The sequence below is a fragment of the Pangasianodon hypophthalmus genome, chromosome 12, assembly GCF_027358585.1.
Source record: "Pangasianodon hypophthalmus isolate fPanHyp1 chromosome 12, fPanHyp1.pri, whole genome shotgun sequence".
In the NCBI taxonomy this organism is placed as follows: domain Eukaryota; kingdom Metazoa; phylum Chordata; class Actinopteri; order Siluriformes; family Pangasiidae; genus Pangasianodon; species Pangasianodon hypophthalmus.
Genome location: NC_069721.1, coordinates 7,981,406 through 7,997,967, shown reverse-complemented (window position 1 = coordinate 7,997,967; position 16,562 = coordinate 7,981,406). Strand labels below are relative to the sequence as shown.

Here is a 16,562-nt window from a genome sequence, read left to right as displayed (position 1 = left end):
TGGAAAAGCCTGTGGAAAAGCTGCAACCCCGAGCCCGGATAAAGCACCAGGTTCAGCCTCCTGTCTGTCAGCAGGAGCGCGCTGTGTACGGGAATGACCTAAATATGGCCGCGCACGGAAGGGGAAACTCGCCTTTGCGTGTCCTTTTGATTCAGCTACAGCAGAAAAGTTGTTTCCTTCCTGTCCCTCATGAAGCGTCCTGTTGTCGCTGCCTTTCATAATGAAAATGTTTAGAGATCAAGAACGAGAGAGAAAGATAACAAAAGGATGTGCAGGATTTGTGTGTGCTAATGACAGCAGGAGGGCCCATATGAATGTGTGTGTGCACGCGCGTGTGTGTGTGTGTGTGTGTGTGTGCACTCAGGGTTTGTGTTGCATTGTGACCTTGATCAGCTTGCAGCCTCCCATTTCCCTTCTGACTCCTGAAACGTTTCAGCGAGTGATGGAAATGCCTGTGCCTGCAAACCACTTAGCTATGCATGAGCTCCAGCCGCCTTTCTTCTTTACATTCCAGTGCAGCCAGCCTTATAAAATATTTACTGCTGAGCTACAGGCTGCCTCACAGCACCCGCAAAGGACAATATTTTTGAGGAGGCTTTGTCTCCAAGCCTCTGCTTTCTCGGAAAAGCTCCTTCCTTCATTGTTTTTCTCTCAGTTTTGTACTGGACTTGCTAAAGAAACATTTACATCCCTGTGTCCTGTCAGTGTAATTTTTTTAGACTGACATCCTAATGATGACGTCCTGATATTCCTTACATGAAGGATCTCTTCATTTCCATAAATCCATACTGTATGATCATTTATACCACAGCTCTGTGAATTAAACAGCAGTTATAGCTGCAGTTCATATCACAGGTTTATATTAACTTTATACATCATTGCTTCTATAGTAACAGCTTATTCGCATGACCTTGTATTTTGAACGATCCCCACAATATAAGTGTAATAATTAACAGAGTAAGAAAATGTGTCACTATTTAACACAGAATAATGAAAGATTGCTGACGTTGTGACGTTTTCTGTATGGAGATGTTTATTTAACCTTTATGGAAGGAGTCTCCAGTGTCAGAGCTTTGTATCAGTCAGAAGGTTTTCCACCATGGGAAGGTCTTCAGAACAGACTGCATTTTTTATTGACTTCAGGAAAGAGGAAAAAATGAAGGCTGGTAAGGGAGCGACTGTTTATAGAGTGATAATAAGGGATAACAGGAGCTAACTTGTGGATGTTCTTACTATAAATGGCATTGACTTGTTATTTAAAAACATCATGATATGCAGTTTTTGGAAAATAATCAACTTCAGGGTGGTAAAATTAATTCACCCTGCTGTGGATTATTTTCCTATAACATCACTCCCTGTTGTGTTTTATTCCTTATATAATATGTATATTGTGATATATTCTGTCACAGTACATCTTTAAAAGGTATTGCACATATAATTAGCACTTTTATAAGACTGACTGACTGCTTATATGTTTTTATTTATAAACAGTATATATCCCGAGTGTTTCATTTTCCTTGTAATTACTTTTAATAGTTCATTTTATTTCATTCATGTTATTGTATTACTTAAATATCATGATTGTGTAAAGTGTCATAATTGCGGAAGTATCTTGAGCTATATTTGCCTTTTTGTGTCACTGCATAATCAGTGTACCCAGTCGAGCGTTGTGTGTGTCACCCAGAGGTCAGGCAGATGTTGGCAAACTTCAGAAAACACTGTCACACACAGCAAGTTGCAAAACCACATTTCCACCTACACACACCCTCAGCTGAAAAGATGAAAACAGGCAGAATTTTTGTTTAACGCCTCAGGTTTTCTTTGACACCTTGTGCTCTGTGTGCCACTCGCACCTGTATTTTTTACAGGGTTTTATGGTACGTGTAAATGTTTTCATTACAGTGAGGAAATGCAACTGCTTTTCCCCTTTAAGATCCGTAGATCAGATGTGCTGCTTCTATATTTACCTGCCCTAGAAACAGGCAGCGTTACTATAGCCTTGTTTCAGCTCCCCAGCCACTGAGCTCTCGAAACGCACATCAGCTTTACTTGGCCTGCCTTGGCTTTCCAGAAATATGTTCTTTGTCAAAAGCACTTGTGTGTTAATTTCAGATTGAAATTGAACCACGAGGCTGAGCTGTCGTTCACCTTTGCCAAAATATTCCCCCCAGGACTATATTCAAATATCTAATGAAAGCAGCACAGTGTAATTAAAGCTGAAGCAATAATCGGGAGTTATTACAGTGTGTCAGTATGTCAGATATGTGCCAAACTGAGCCCTGCGCTCCTCTCTCTTCCCCACGCTGGCCGATCACTCAGTCTATAGTGCTTATTTTAGCAGGGTTAAATTACTGCTTATCCTTCTTTTGGCTCATCGGGTTTCCATTTTCTTATTCACCTTAGAAGGCTTAGAATCTCGATCAGCTGTCCCTTTAGGGTTAGTGATTAATCTTGAACACGATAAAAGGAAATTGAATCATCCCTGGCAAACACCATGTGGCAAGAATACATTTTTACCAGTGAAGAGTAATGACCGTATGTAGTATTTCTTGTAGGCTGTGTCATAACACCCCAGCTCTAATGTTTGGCAGTGGAGTGTGGAATAGGCCATGTAGAATTTTAAGAGACGAGGCAGAGCAAGAGATAATGTCCTCTCCTTTTTTATTTATTTATTTTCTAAACACAACTATAGAACGTCTGCTATCGGTCCCCGCTGTATTCATTTTCTACTGTTCCAGGCTCTTTCACAAGCACATTACACCTCCTTAACAGCTGCAATCTCAGCCATGGGTCATTACAGGATTTTAAATGACCAAAAACACAACTACGCAGAAAACACACACCTCTTATAAAAGTGTAATGGAGTAGAAATTGCATGCAGAGACTGCTTGAAACCCCTTTCTGAAACCCTCTGTAGTGTGTTACTGCCGCAGTGGATGGTTCTAATTACAGCTCGAGCTCAGCATCTCAGTAACCTTGCGAGTATGAGTAATACACTGAGGGCTTAACACACCACCCCACTGCAGTATTGTGATGAGATCTTTCATGTATAAGTATCCATGGGAAAGCTTTATTTCATTGCTTTAAATGAAATAAGAGTAACTTACTTACACAAAAGCTGATTGGACCCTTATAAATCTCAGAAAGCTCAGAATCGCTGACCAGATCACACTACACGACTTGCGATTGTTTGGTGTTTGGTTTGTTTTGTGGATGTGGGGGTGTGTATACTATATGAGCGATCGCAGACGAGGTTCACACACTACGCTCCAGCTCCTGATTTCCAAATCCTGCCTACTCACGAAAATAATCACAAGCGTGATTGTGATTTATATTGTGACTTTATGACTTTGTCACTATTTTGTAAGGAATCAAGAAATTAGAGAAAAATGTGGTTAGGAGACGTGGACACTGAGGATTGTCTGTTCTGCAAAGAGAACTGGAGATATAGTGAAAAGTAGCACAACCAAGAATAATGTTGTGTTTGTTTTTATTTTTGCTCCTAATGACCATTTGGGTATGACCTGCCAAATAATTCCTTATAGAAGCATTATTATTATGCGTACATTTTGCTTTCAACACAAATAAACGGATGATAGAACTGGATTCAGACATCTGCTGCACATGACAGCAAGTGAATTTGATTTCCTGTCAGACTTTCACTGACTTTTTCAGCGCTGTTCTTGCTACTAGTCACAGAGGGGTTCACACTACATGATTCATCACAGAGAATATGTTTGAAAACATTTTTCTCTGCAAACTCAGGAGTCACCATTCTAGCCCAGTCTATTAAAAAAAAAAAAAAAAACACTGGCTACTGGATATTATGGAGTCAGATGGCAGGACTCAAAACAAAATATAAAGGTTAAAAAGATGATGATTCAGATGTTAACTGCTGAAAAACAAAAAACACTTCTGATTTATATATAATTATATTACGCTACGCTTTTCTGCTTTTTTTTTAGCTAAAAAAAAAAACATAAGACATTCGCTTGTTAAATCTATAACATTGACTATACAAATCACTGTTTGAGGAGGAAAATCTGTCATCACAGTTAGCTGGCTTGATTGTTGCTAGCAAAAGACAAATATGGAGGCGGCCATGTTTTTTCCCACTTTGTAGCTCAAACGCATGGAGTTGGAAGTTAACCACTTTTGAGTTAACTCAAACACAGCATGTGGTCTCTTTGGTTGGTTTAAAAAATGGAGAGCCTACTTATTATTAAGTAAAGTTCACACTGGTTCACTGTTGTCGTACTGATGCACATCTAGGGAGAAAACACAGATTAGCTATCTAACACTACCCCTGCATTCTCTCCAAACTCTCACCTGCCAGGACCTACGTGCCTTATAAAGGAAGCTCATACACTCAGGTGGTTGCTTATAAGTCTAAACATTTCCTTTAGATTGTAGTTAATTTCCAATTCATTTCATCCAATACATTTTAGAACTTATCCTGCCAGGATATTCCTGTTATTAATGCTGGCAAATCAGTATAATGTATGCCTAGCTGTGGATAGGTCACAGATAAATAAAGCACTGATGCCTTTAACAGAGGTCTGTTTCTATCTCCTCCCAATCTTAGAGTAATATTATAAAGACTTATCTCCTCCTTTCTCGCTCTTTTCCTCTCTCGGGTGCATGTTTGGTGACACTGAGTCTCACCGCTGCGATCACGCTGATATACGGTGACATCAGAGCTGCTCAGCGGTAACTCAGGGCTGGCGGTAGTGGGCGGGTGGGTTTGGAGAGCGACACATCAAAGTTATCTTTGCTGCCTTTGAAGCACTTAGCCTGCCACTCTCACTTTTTCTTCTTGACGTTTAGTAAGTGGTGCACAGGGTGTAATGCAGTGTGTGTTTCTCTCCCCACAGACATTCAAGCCTCTGGTAGGAAAGAGTGTTCTGGGCTCCATCACCGCCGTGGAATTCTTCTCCGACAGACAGCTGGACTTCCTGACCGATGACGGAGCATGCCAGCCCTATCAGGTGAGAGTGTGTGTGTGTGTGTGTGTGTGTGGCCTATATTTCAGTGCACTGTTTAAAAAGTTGACGACGGAGCCTCAGTGAATCAGCCTTGTGTTTATTCAGCGATGCTAGGTAACCTCATACCATGGAACAGTCACGCCGGCCCACAATTTACATTCGCCTGTCCTCCATGATGGATTCTCCATCTCACTGCAGAGGAATTAGTTCTTTCTGGAATAATATAATAGCATGTGATTTTTTTCCTCAGCTTTGCACAGACGTACTCGTTGTTACAAACGTGGCCTACAGATGACAGCGTAAATAGAGCTCCAGCTCTATTGTTCCTCGCTGCGCCGCTCTCTCAAACTCCTTAATTATCACTGTGTTTGAGAAAAACGCAATGACAGAGCGCAATGACAGAAGCAAACACATCAGACAGATGGGGAGAGGGAATCTCTGTAGTATTCCTGCGCTGCTTGATTTATATGCACGTCGCGTTTTAGTCCCACTATCTTTTTGCGCTTGGCACCATTTCGCTGAAAGGATAATGAAAAGCCATCTGCCAGCAAATTAGAGCCTCGCCCTCCCTCTTCCTAAAGTGGCCATAACACCTGACTGCACGTAGAATGGAGGTGTAGCAGATCTCTCGTACATCAGCATCATGCACTTTCCGATCATATGAGTCCTATGTCCTTTTATAGTGGTAATTACTGCAGAGGTATCCCAGCTCCAGCTGTGTACTGTGAAACTGCTTATGATCTTGCTGCTAGTAATTACGATTTCACCGAGGCTCACCCTTAATCTAGTGCATATAGCCGACCGCTTGCTATTTTGAGGCTACGTTTTTAAAAAGGAGAGAGGAAAAAGAAATAATGAGAAATAAGCAGCAACTCTGCCATGTGAAGGTTTTATAACAAATGAAGCAAATCGATGTGTGATGTGCCATCCCCTGCAGGGCCAATTTTAGACCCTGTTTTCATTCGAGTTTCTCCCGGTGCTCAGCAGAACACTATGTTCTTGTCAGACTGCCTGGCCTTTAAAAAAAGGCTTGCGCACGGACACTCTCTCTCCCTCTTTCTCTCTCTCTCTCTCTCTCTCTTTCTCTTTCTCTCACACACACAGAAAATCACCGCAGCTCCTCGCCGACTCACAATGGATGAGTCTGTAATGTAAAAACTATCAGGCTGGGTAATGAGAGAGCTAGTGAACATGAGAAAGCATACCGCCTCTGCATCCAGAGGCACAGCGTGCACACCAGTGGGGAATGTGATCACTCCATAGGGCATTACAAGTAAACATGGTGCTGTCTTTCTCTCTCCCCATCTCTCTCTCTCTCTCTCTCTCTCTCACACTTCTTTCAGTACATTGGTAATCCAAAGCCTGTAGATGCATGTTCCTCAAACCCTTCTTTCTTATAGCTGTTTGTTTGCAGGCTGCGGTAGGAAGGTGTCATCATATACTGCGGCGGGGAGCGTGACATGCTCCTGCCCTTGCTCCACATTGCGGCACTGAAGGGTTGGGGGTTGGCGGGAGGGCTGAACCATTGCAATCTGTTCGGCATAAAGGCTACAATAGAGCCTCTGTGTATGAAGCCAACTGGCTGGAGAGCTGGAGAGCTGGAGAAGGAAAGAGAGGGGGGAGAAAAGAAGGAAAGGGAACCGAGTGTGGTTAGGGAGGAAAAAGTGAGCTCTCGTGTTGCCGTGTCAAACCCGAAGAGTCCATGATTATATCCACTTCAGAATGCCGCCTCCATATTGCAGAAGAATATAGTGATGCTTAATGTCACAATGCCAGGTAGTCACACCAGAAAACTTTGTGTGTGTGTGTGTGTGTGTGTGTAGGTGTGTGGGTGTTCGGGTTTGCAGCAGCTGCTGTAGTTTGAGATCAGCTCGGCAAGGCAGGGCGCAAACACACACACACACACACACACAAAACAGGCTTTCTGTGTCACTATTCACTAGTTTATGGGACGGCCAGACACTTGTGCATTCCCACACACACACACACACACACACACACACACACATACACACACCTCATTTACAGAAGAGACATACATCACTCTGGCACAGGCTCTCCCTATTTAATGAAGAATCATACATCACATACACACGTCCTCACTGTCACAGAGCCCTGAGTCTCGTGTTACTATGACTTCATGCCACATTCACAGCCTGCCCACAAAATAGCACAAAATATCTCGAGAAATGTCGTACACTCCACATCGAGATCTGTTTCCGTATACTTAACACTCCATACTGTCATGTTGCACCTTATCCTGGAAACCGCTCCTATTTCTGCCTTATACACACACATAGACAAACACACACCTTTATTACCCCAGCAACAAGCCTTTCTCACACACACCACATACATAGTATTGCCATAGCAACAGGAGCACCGAGTATCCATGATGTCAGTGCGCTCCAACAAAAGCTTCATCGAGCACATGTACGATTTTTGTCCTCCTTATGTCCTCCGACATTTACCGTGATATTGTAATGTGCCTCCACGAAGCTTTTAGTGCTATTATGACGCGATTATTCCTGATTTTGCTCCCCACTTTTCTTTGGAAATTTGTCATTTTCTCTGTGAGTCATTCTTAGCCAACAATTTTAGCAAAGTGCTGCCGCAGAAGCGAGTGGTGAAAGCACTCTCAGTCTACTCTCTCTCTCTCTCTGTCTTCTCTCTCTTTCCCTGTTTATTCACTTGTCTGATGCAAGCATTGTGTCAGCTCTCCCATGCTGCCTCCTGCCATGGTAACAGTCCCTGAGCCTATTCTTCTGTTTACTTTCTATCAGCATTTACAAGATACTAGTGTATTTTTTTTTTCTTCCACCACACAAACAAAAGTTATTTTGGATTTCTGTCCTGCTCCAGTTCTCTCTCACGACATACGCAAAGTTCACCATCGAGGGCAGAGGCGGTTTAGTAATTTGGACTAATTGCATTTCTCTGAGGCTGAGGCTTAAAGAGGTCACGCAGTGCAGCTGTTCTTCAGTTCTGAGCCAGACTGTTTTTTTTTTTTTCTTTTAAATTTGCTACACTGATTACTAATATAGGCTAACTGTTCAGCAGAACTCTAGATGTGAAATTGACCTGCTTATTAAGACGTGTTTAGTTTCCATGTCTCGAAGAGCAGCTCTATCAGCTAGGAATGAGAAAGCAGGAACTGAAACCAGAGCAGCACCATCAATCAGGCAGCTTGATGTGGAGGAAGGAGGAGGCAGGAAAGGAGAGCAGAGTTAGAAAGAAGAGAATGAACCAGGGGCTGAGAGAGAAAAAGAGAGAGGAATGGAAAAATAAACATAGGAGAGATAGAGAGAAAGGAGATGGTCATGTTGGAGAAAGAGAACTAGATGGAGCGATTCCTGTGCACTCTCACCCTGACCTGGAGCCGTGAATCACATGCAGGCAATAAAAACATAGAGACACACACACACACACACACACACACACAGAGTGAGAATTAGCTGATAAATGTGAGCAGGGCTCTCAGTCATGCAGAGCCTGTATCTGTAATGAGTGTGTTTCCCGAGTTATTCTTAATGAACATGATGTTAATTTCACTAGCCAGTACTTAGCAAACTCATTATAGCTACTTCCCAATAAAGCCTGAGCTCCGTTATGCCATTTTTAAACGTTGATAATTTAATCATGCTAATATTCATTCCACACTAGACATCAAGCACTTATTGATTTAATTGTCTTCCAGGTTGAGACAGTGACAACACCGAGAGTCAGCAGAGCAGTGATTAGCGGGGTCACTAGAGTTTATTTCAGGACGCTATTCCAAAACCCGTTCCTGTAAATAGCACTCACTTTGGTGTGATAATGTCAAGCATAATGTGATGGACATTATTTTCAGAGTGGATTTTTTTTTTTTTGCTCAGTCCCTGAGTCAGTGCAGTATGACCACTGGTGAAAAGAGCCCTCACCTCCCCAGCACCCAGATGGCGCAGGCACGTGGCCACAGGGCTCGCCAGCAGGCTCCACGTCATCCCTGTGTGGTTTGGTGGCCCGCCATGGAGGCGAATACTAATGGCTCCGTTCTGTTTCAGCAGAAGCCCTGCTGCTCCTCATTTACCAAAAAAGGTCTTCTGTATCTGGAATTGAAATATAACAATGCACAGTCTGTCGCTTTGTTGTTGTTGTTGTTTTTTTCAGAGCTCGCTTGTATGTTTAGTCTTTTCCAAAGCTGCCATTTTATTCTGAGAAGCATGGAGGTGTTTAGTGTGGCCAGGAACTGGCTCTGAGAGCTGTAGGAGACTGTGTTAGAAAAGCTCACTCCATTTCATCATGGACAGAGAGAGAGAGAGTGAGCGAGAGAAATAGAGAGAGAGAGATATGGATGGGGGGAAGGCCGGTATCTGGAAATGCTTTCCAAGTTTCCAAAACACGGCACCGCCCTTCTCTCTCTCTCTCTCTCTCTCTCTCTCTCTCTCTCTCTCTCTCTCTCTCTCGCTCACTCTCTCCCTGTGTCTTCCACGGCTGGCCATGTGGAAAATCCTGCAACACACTGCTGTTAAAGTGATGGATGGCAGCCCGCTGCTGCAGGAGAGTGTAAAGCACACATACACACACATACACACACACACCCACACACACACAAACACACGCATACACGCACACACAGGATGTCTGCTGTACCCTTCACAACACGGCCTGCATGAGTGTGCACAATATACGTTAGAAGTGGGGGTGAGAAAATTGACGGAAGACACTTGAGATGGATTACAGTGCTACATCCATTAAAAGAGGTCTGCTAGACGTTATGGAGAATCTCTCAGCTCTTGTGAAATTACTCTGTTCAGAGAATACACTCTTTCATCTGCACAGGGATTCCACTCAGCATTCACGCTATCACTTACCCAAACAAGACATCTTTGCTCTTTGTTAAGAGAGAGAAAGAGATGGTGAGAGATAAACAGAAGCAATGAGAGCAAGAATGTAAGTGTGCTCGTATGAAGGGAGATGAAAGAAATCTTTTTTTTCTGCATGTGTGTTTGTGTGTTTTGAGAGAGAGAGAGAGAGAGAGATAGAAACGCTGTGATTCACACACATGCCACTCTCACACAGAGGCTGCCCAGGATGCAGCTCGGTAAATAAATCCTGTGTCTCTATCCCGAAAATATAGAGGTGTTTGTGTTTTCTCAGAGGAAGAGGAAGTGACACGTATGATCATATCCAGGTTAAGTCACGACGCCGCTGAAATGTTACATCAACACCCATCTGGTTACGAGTAACCACGGCCTGTCTATATGACGCAACCGTGACCTGACCAGCTCCCCTCGCGATCACAGCGAGTCATATTCTTTTATTTATGACTTCCTCTTTCTGCTTTCGCTGCAAAGCAGAAGTGCGCACTTTCTAGTGTGAATCACAGCCCCGATTTTCCGACCTGTGAGAGACATCGCTGTACAAATTTGTGCTACAAGTGTTTGCTGGGAAGCAGCTCCACCCAACAGTGGGCTGTATTTGCTTTGTACCATGGTTATGGGTTTGTGTGTGTGTGTGTGTGTGTGTGTGTGTGTGCGTGTGTTCGTCCCTTTATCAGGCACTCTGTGTGCGCGTGTAAATAGTCTGGCTCTGCTCCTGCTCCTGTGGCCTCCTCCCACTTCTCATCACCAGCAACAATTAATGGAAGTGGTGGGCGGATTTCCCTCTCACCGTCTGACCCTTGACAACTGCACACACACACACATCACACACATGCATGCACACACTCCTTCACACACTGACTGCAGGGCTACTACAGAAATGTAGCATTCTGGATTTCCACTGAGGAGCTATTAGCTTGTCGAATGTCAAGGCTGTGTGTTTGTGTTCAAACAATGAAGCCATGGAGATTCACATGATTTCTTGTTTGAGATCACTTTTTGTATGACTACATACGCATGTTTAATTGGCGGATGTTTCCTGTATAATTGGTGGCGTATATTTTCTGAGAGATTACGGAAGCGGTGTTTGAGAGCCTGTGAGCCGAGGGATCAAATCTCCCTTTCAGACAAGTGCTCTCAAGCTTCATTTATTGCATGGCAGTTATCTGAGAATATCCAGCACACTCAGAAGAGTATAACACACATCAGAGGGTGCAGTTCTAGGAAAATAAAGTCTGGATTGCATGATACGGCCCGGCACGAAGCAGAGAAAGGCACATCGTTTATATTAATTACCATGAGTAAATTATTGTTTTATAATAATTTATAATAATTTTTTAAATAATAATTACCATGAGTAAGTTATATCCTATAACAGCACGGCCTGAAGTGTTTCATTCCTCTTTTTCCACAGCAATTTGCCAATGATTATAATTTTTTTTATTTATTAATAACAAAACATTGTGCTTTTTATCCATTTATAGGTACATATATAGTTACATGTAGCTACAAACACAGAGAAACTGGAAAGCGTAAGACTTTCCTATGCTGACCTTTACAACTGGAGACTCCTTCCATAAATGCTAAATAAACGTCTCCTTAAAGAAAACGTCACCATGTCAACAATTACATGTTTCTCTCTACTAAATAACACCATGTTTATTATTAGTTTTAGATTATGTGCCACATTCACTATGCAAGACCCTGTGAATTAACTAATGATTACTAATTAATTAATTAGTAACTAACTAATGAATTAACAAAAAAGTAATTAAACGGTGACATATTAGAATGAACGTCATTTATGTTACAGCGAAAATACTGTCAGAGCCGTGCTGTTATAGGAAACTAATCCAAACTGTCTCAACAGGACTGATAGGATAATTAAATGTTTAAAAATGCATTTTTAAAGCTATTGTCATCATCTGGGGTTTTAGGTTTTTTTTTAAATGAGCTGAATTTTATAAGTCATTTGAAGCTCTGATATAAAGCAAAAATAATAAAATGTGTCAACAGTAGAAGACAGTATGATAAATACTGAATTAAGACTTTAATGAGAATTTGTACTCTAAAAGAAAAGAACCTCAGATTTATCTGGTGCAAGTGTAAATATGACAAAGTGTTATTTACATTTAGAAAAGATGTTCCTAGCATGATTTGGTTCTTACTATATATTTTCTGTGCTCTATAAACATTGAGTAGGTTTATACACCTACTTGCATGGCTTTGAAAGATTGCCAGTGGGAGAAGGTTGCTCGCTGTGTGTATTAGCAGTGGCTTTGGAGTGCACGAGGTCATGGCAGCCGAAGTTGTGGATGAAAGTAGACAAAGCATTTTCACTTTGAATGAAGTCAGCAGAAATAGAGGACATCCTCAGGAAATAAGCTGAGTACAGAGTTAAGTTCTTCTGCGAAGTCACTGTCATGACCTAGAAGAGTAGTCTACCATCATCTGCAATTTACCATCTGAACCTGAACCTTATAGACTTATCTTCGACTGGAACACCACCAACACACCTCTCATAGTAACACCTTTGTGAGGTGTGTGAAAAACAGTGCTGCGGTGTGGAGAGTGCCTGAGGGACCAGTACAGAGTGCTGTAGAGTCCTTGATTGCTGTGCAAAGAGTTTGAGGGGGAAAAAAAACCAAATAGCTGCAAACAAATAGCTATATGGCTAATTTGCAGGTAATGTGCACCAGGTGCTCTATAGCTAGCGTGCAGTTAGCAGGTGACTGGAACGTCTTCGTCTCTAGTAATAGGAGGAGTTCAGATTTTGGGTTTGGGTTGATGTGCTGTCAACGGCTGTACTATAAGTTAAACGCTATACAAGTTTTCCATAACTAATGAGCAAAAAACAAGAAGCAAGAAATTACTATAAATCATTGTGATGCATCATGAAATGATAGTTTGTTGATTACTAATGTGTGTGATTGTTGCTTGTGTTGTGCAGGATGAAGTGGACAGCTTGAGTCCTGTTCTCAGGGACAATCCACAGCTTCATGAAGAAGTGAAAAGCTGGGTAAAAGACCAAAAGGTGCAGGAAATTTTTATGCAAGGTAAGATGCTATAATAGAATACAACTGAGTAAATATGGCATGGTTCTTGCTTTCTAACAAATAAACTAGCCACGTTTCCCCTTTTTTTGGTATTGTGTGTGTGTGTGTGTGTGTGTGTGTTTGTGTTTGTTTGTTTGGTCTTTCTTTTTTTTATCTTGGTTGGGACCAAACATCCCCACAAGGATAGAAATCTCTGGCAGTTTTGACATTTGGCTGGTTCCCATGAAAAAAAGCAACAACTACTTTTTGTATAAAATTTGCAGCTTTTATTAAAAAAAAAAAAAAAAAAAAAAACATAGAGTCAAAGTGTTCCTTTTTGGTTACTGAGGTTAAGGTTAGGGTTAGATTTAAGGGTAGCATGAATAATTATGTCAAAGGAAGTTCCTCACAAGGATAGTAAGACGTGTGTGTATGTGTGTGTGTGTATGGAGCCAGAAGACTGTTCTGGTGGCTTTTGGCATGAGGTCTTGTTTACAAGGTCCGCAGCAGCAGCATTCCAGGCCAACAATTAGATATAATTGTTAAACTTGGCAGCTGCCAAAGGACGGCAGAATGGAAAGAATCTCCAAGCCAAAGGATTTGGTGGAGGATTGGGGTGGAGAGGGGAAATGAGAGGGAGAGAGAACAGAAAGTGCAAAGTGTGGTTTGGTTCTGTACTTGGACTTTTGTTTGTGTGTGGGTGCACATGCGTTATGTGTACATGCATCTGCTTGGAGAGCTGCAGCGTTCGCTGGTTTGGACCAGGGCACAGCAGCACTATTGAGCAGTAATGAAAGGAAATAGTCTGGACTCCTCTAATGAGCTGCAGCACTCGAGCAGAGAGATGACAGGCCAGCGCACATCGCGGCTGGCACACTTTCCCACCACTGCCTGGCTCCCTCAGCAGAGCACGGACCATCATGCAAACGTTTCATGACTTTAGTATGATAAGGTTTTATCCGGGGGAAGTTTTGAGATATTGAGCATCAAAGTATCGATATTTCTTCAGTTGAATAAATGTAGTGTAACCCACATTTATAGCTTAAAGTGCTATAAAGCTGCATTATTAAAATCCTGAAAGGTGTTTTACATTAAACAGTTATCAGTATTAGTTGATGCATAATAAAATAAGATCTTATCTAATCTTAGAAATCTTAATTTATCAGTATGATGGTGTTCAGTCATTTTAAAATGAAGATGGCAGATAATCGTATTTGTACTACAGTACACTTATTTTTGTGTGAATGTTTTTTTCTAAAACAATATATTTTACTTTAAGAAGTAGTTCCTATTAAAATACATGAAAACAATAATTTATAATTTTGTTACTTCAGTCAGATTCATAGCAAATATAGACCTGGTGCAAGGCGGGAGCTGGATGGGATGTGTGTGATCTTTTATTGGCTAGTTATTTTGATGTTGTGGTGTGAATTACGCCAATGCTATACACATGGTGATCATTAGCTAGGTAGCAAAATAAGGAGTGGTGGTACATGGATGTAGCTGAACCAGTCCATGTTAGATGTGTGTCATTTAGTCCCGCTTACACTGAGAGCTGATTCAGGTAATAAAAACATCCCACATAGATGGCCAAGTTATTAGGCTAGATTAATGAGACTAGCATAATACAGGATGTTTTATGGTAGTCTCATTCAGCCAAATTAGCACACTTAAAGCACCCTTCTTTGTTCTCCTGTGTGCTTTAAAAAAGCTTTATTTTTTCACCACGTTGAACTAGACAGTGGACTTAAACATTAAACTAGAAGCATAATGATACTGTTGGATACAGAAATTATTATATTATATTATATTATATTATATTATATTATATTATATTATATTATATTATATTATATTATATTATATTATATCAAAATAAATTGTCATGAGTGTTATGGGAATCATTTTGGCAGGTCTGATGTTTAGACAGAGGCTCAAGGCCAGACAGCTCAGGTTTTTGTTCTGTAGCAGTTTAACTCTGTTAAACAGTTAATCGTAGCTGTACAGTGATCATGATGCTGTGTCTCGTGTATCTTGGGAAACAGAGTATTTAAATTGTTGGCTGTCTGTGTGCCCTTGACGACTGGGCTGAAGCCCTGAAGGAAATGCACCTTGATCATATTAATAGTCTTTTAATAGTCTTTTCTTATGATATGTTAATATGCCCGTGTGTACTCAATTATTAAATGTTTATTGTTGTTGGAAAGAGAAATTACGCTGATATGGAGTGAAACAAGTCTTTGGTACTGATCTGTTTTTCTTTTGCATCTTCTGACGCCAGCATTTGCTTGTCTATCTTCCGTCCATTCTTTCCAGGTCCTTATTCTTTAAATGGATACCGCGTACGAGTTTACAGGCAAGACTCAGCCACCCAGTGGTTCACGGGCATCATTACTCATCACGATCTCTTCAGCCGCACTATGGTTGTGATGAATGACCAGGTACACCCAGTTAAGCCTGCTGTCATTATTAAGCCCACCTATTTTCAAATACGTCTATAGTAGTAACCTGTATCGAGGCAGATTGTGTGCTGTTTCCTGACTGTCTCCCACTCCTGCCTGTAGGTACTAGAGCCTCAGAACGTTGATCCTTCTATGGTACAGATGACCTTTCTGGACAATGTGGTCCATTCTTTGCTGAAAGGAGAAAATATAGGCATCACATCAAGAAGGAGATCACGCTCTAGCCAGAATAGCAACACTGCCCACGTGAGTAATGCAATTGCTGCTTCTAAACACACACACTCACACACACACACTCACTCATGCTTACTCACAATTGGTAGCACTCACTTTCACACACTGTCTGTTTGTGTGCTGTTTGGTAGTAGTAATTCAGCATTCCTACCTTTCAGCAACCCTTTTATGTACTGTGTTGAAATGGTAAATTCACATTGTCAGTGTTTTTGTTTGCGTGAATGCTTTGCTCTGTGCACTGTGTGCCATTTGCTGGCCATGTGCTCTGTTTGTAGCTAGCTTTTAAAGTAAAGTTCCTATGTGCTTAGAAGTCTTGTTTTTTTTCCTTCATTTCAAGAATAAAAGTCTAGAGCCTTATAGTATCACTGGTCCCTTTATTATTAACAAGACGTCTCTGTTCCATTTTGTTTTATTTTCTTTTCTGTTTTGTTCTCTTCTCTTTTGTTTCTTTGTGAAAAACATAAATTGGGGATATGCAAGCAGACCACAGGAGGGAGACCAAGCGGCAACACAGGAAGCACTCAGGTACCGGGCCGCGCCCCCCCTCTCAATAGCTTTAGAGCTGTTTATCTAGAATCTGCATATCCCTCTGTAATTCTGTAGCCATAGTACTGTTCTGGCTAGCCTCTGCATATCCCACTTGTACTGTTTTTAGTTGTAGTTCAACAATAACTGCGTGCTTTTTTTCTAGCATAAATGAGTACATTATGGCAGAGTCTATTAAACTATGGAGCAGAGAAAAGCCATAGGAACTCTCCTTTTAAGGCCAGTGCTGTGACTCCATTTTTTGATAGACTGTCTGTAGTGCAGTTGTTGACAGACAAGAATGTGTTGAAATGGAGTTCCCTTTCCTTTCCTTATATTTCTTGTGAAGTTTTGGTATTTTATATTAGTGGTGCTAGTGGTTGTGGTGGATTTTGCACCCAGTGCTGGAAAAAGAAACACATGCCAAATTTAATCCTAATCCAGTCCTCCTCACGGTTG

At 41.5% G+C, this 16,562-nt stretch overlaps 1 protein-coding gene across 7 annotated transcripts in view; it reads left to right on the top strand.

Annotated features, from left to right (window-relative positions):
* The window catches only part of jmjd1cb (jumonji domain containing 1Cb), a 119,201-nt gene that overhangs the window by 80,227 nt on the left and 22,412 nt on the right, over positions 1–16,562 (top strand). For 4 of the 7 annotated variants that reach the window (XM_026915090.3, XM_026915088.3, XM_026915093.3 and 1 more), the window contains 5 exons: positions 4,875–4,988; positions 12,798–12,903; positions 15,199–15,323; positions 15,447–15,590; positions 16,059–16,103. In XM_026915090.3, the coding sequence (XP_026770891.3) occupies positions 4,875–4,988; positions 12,798–12,903; positions 15,199–15,323; positions 15,447–15,590; positions 16,059–16,103 (534 nt within the window). The remainder of the gene's footprint in view (positions 1–4,874; positions 4,989–12,797; positions 12,904–15,198; positions 15,324–15,446; positions 15,591–16,058; positions 16,104–16,562) is intronic. The other 3 variants (XM_026915091.3, XM_026915089.3, XM_026915092.3) reach the window with 2 other exon arrangements.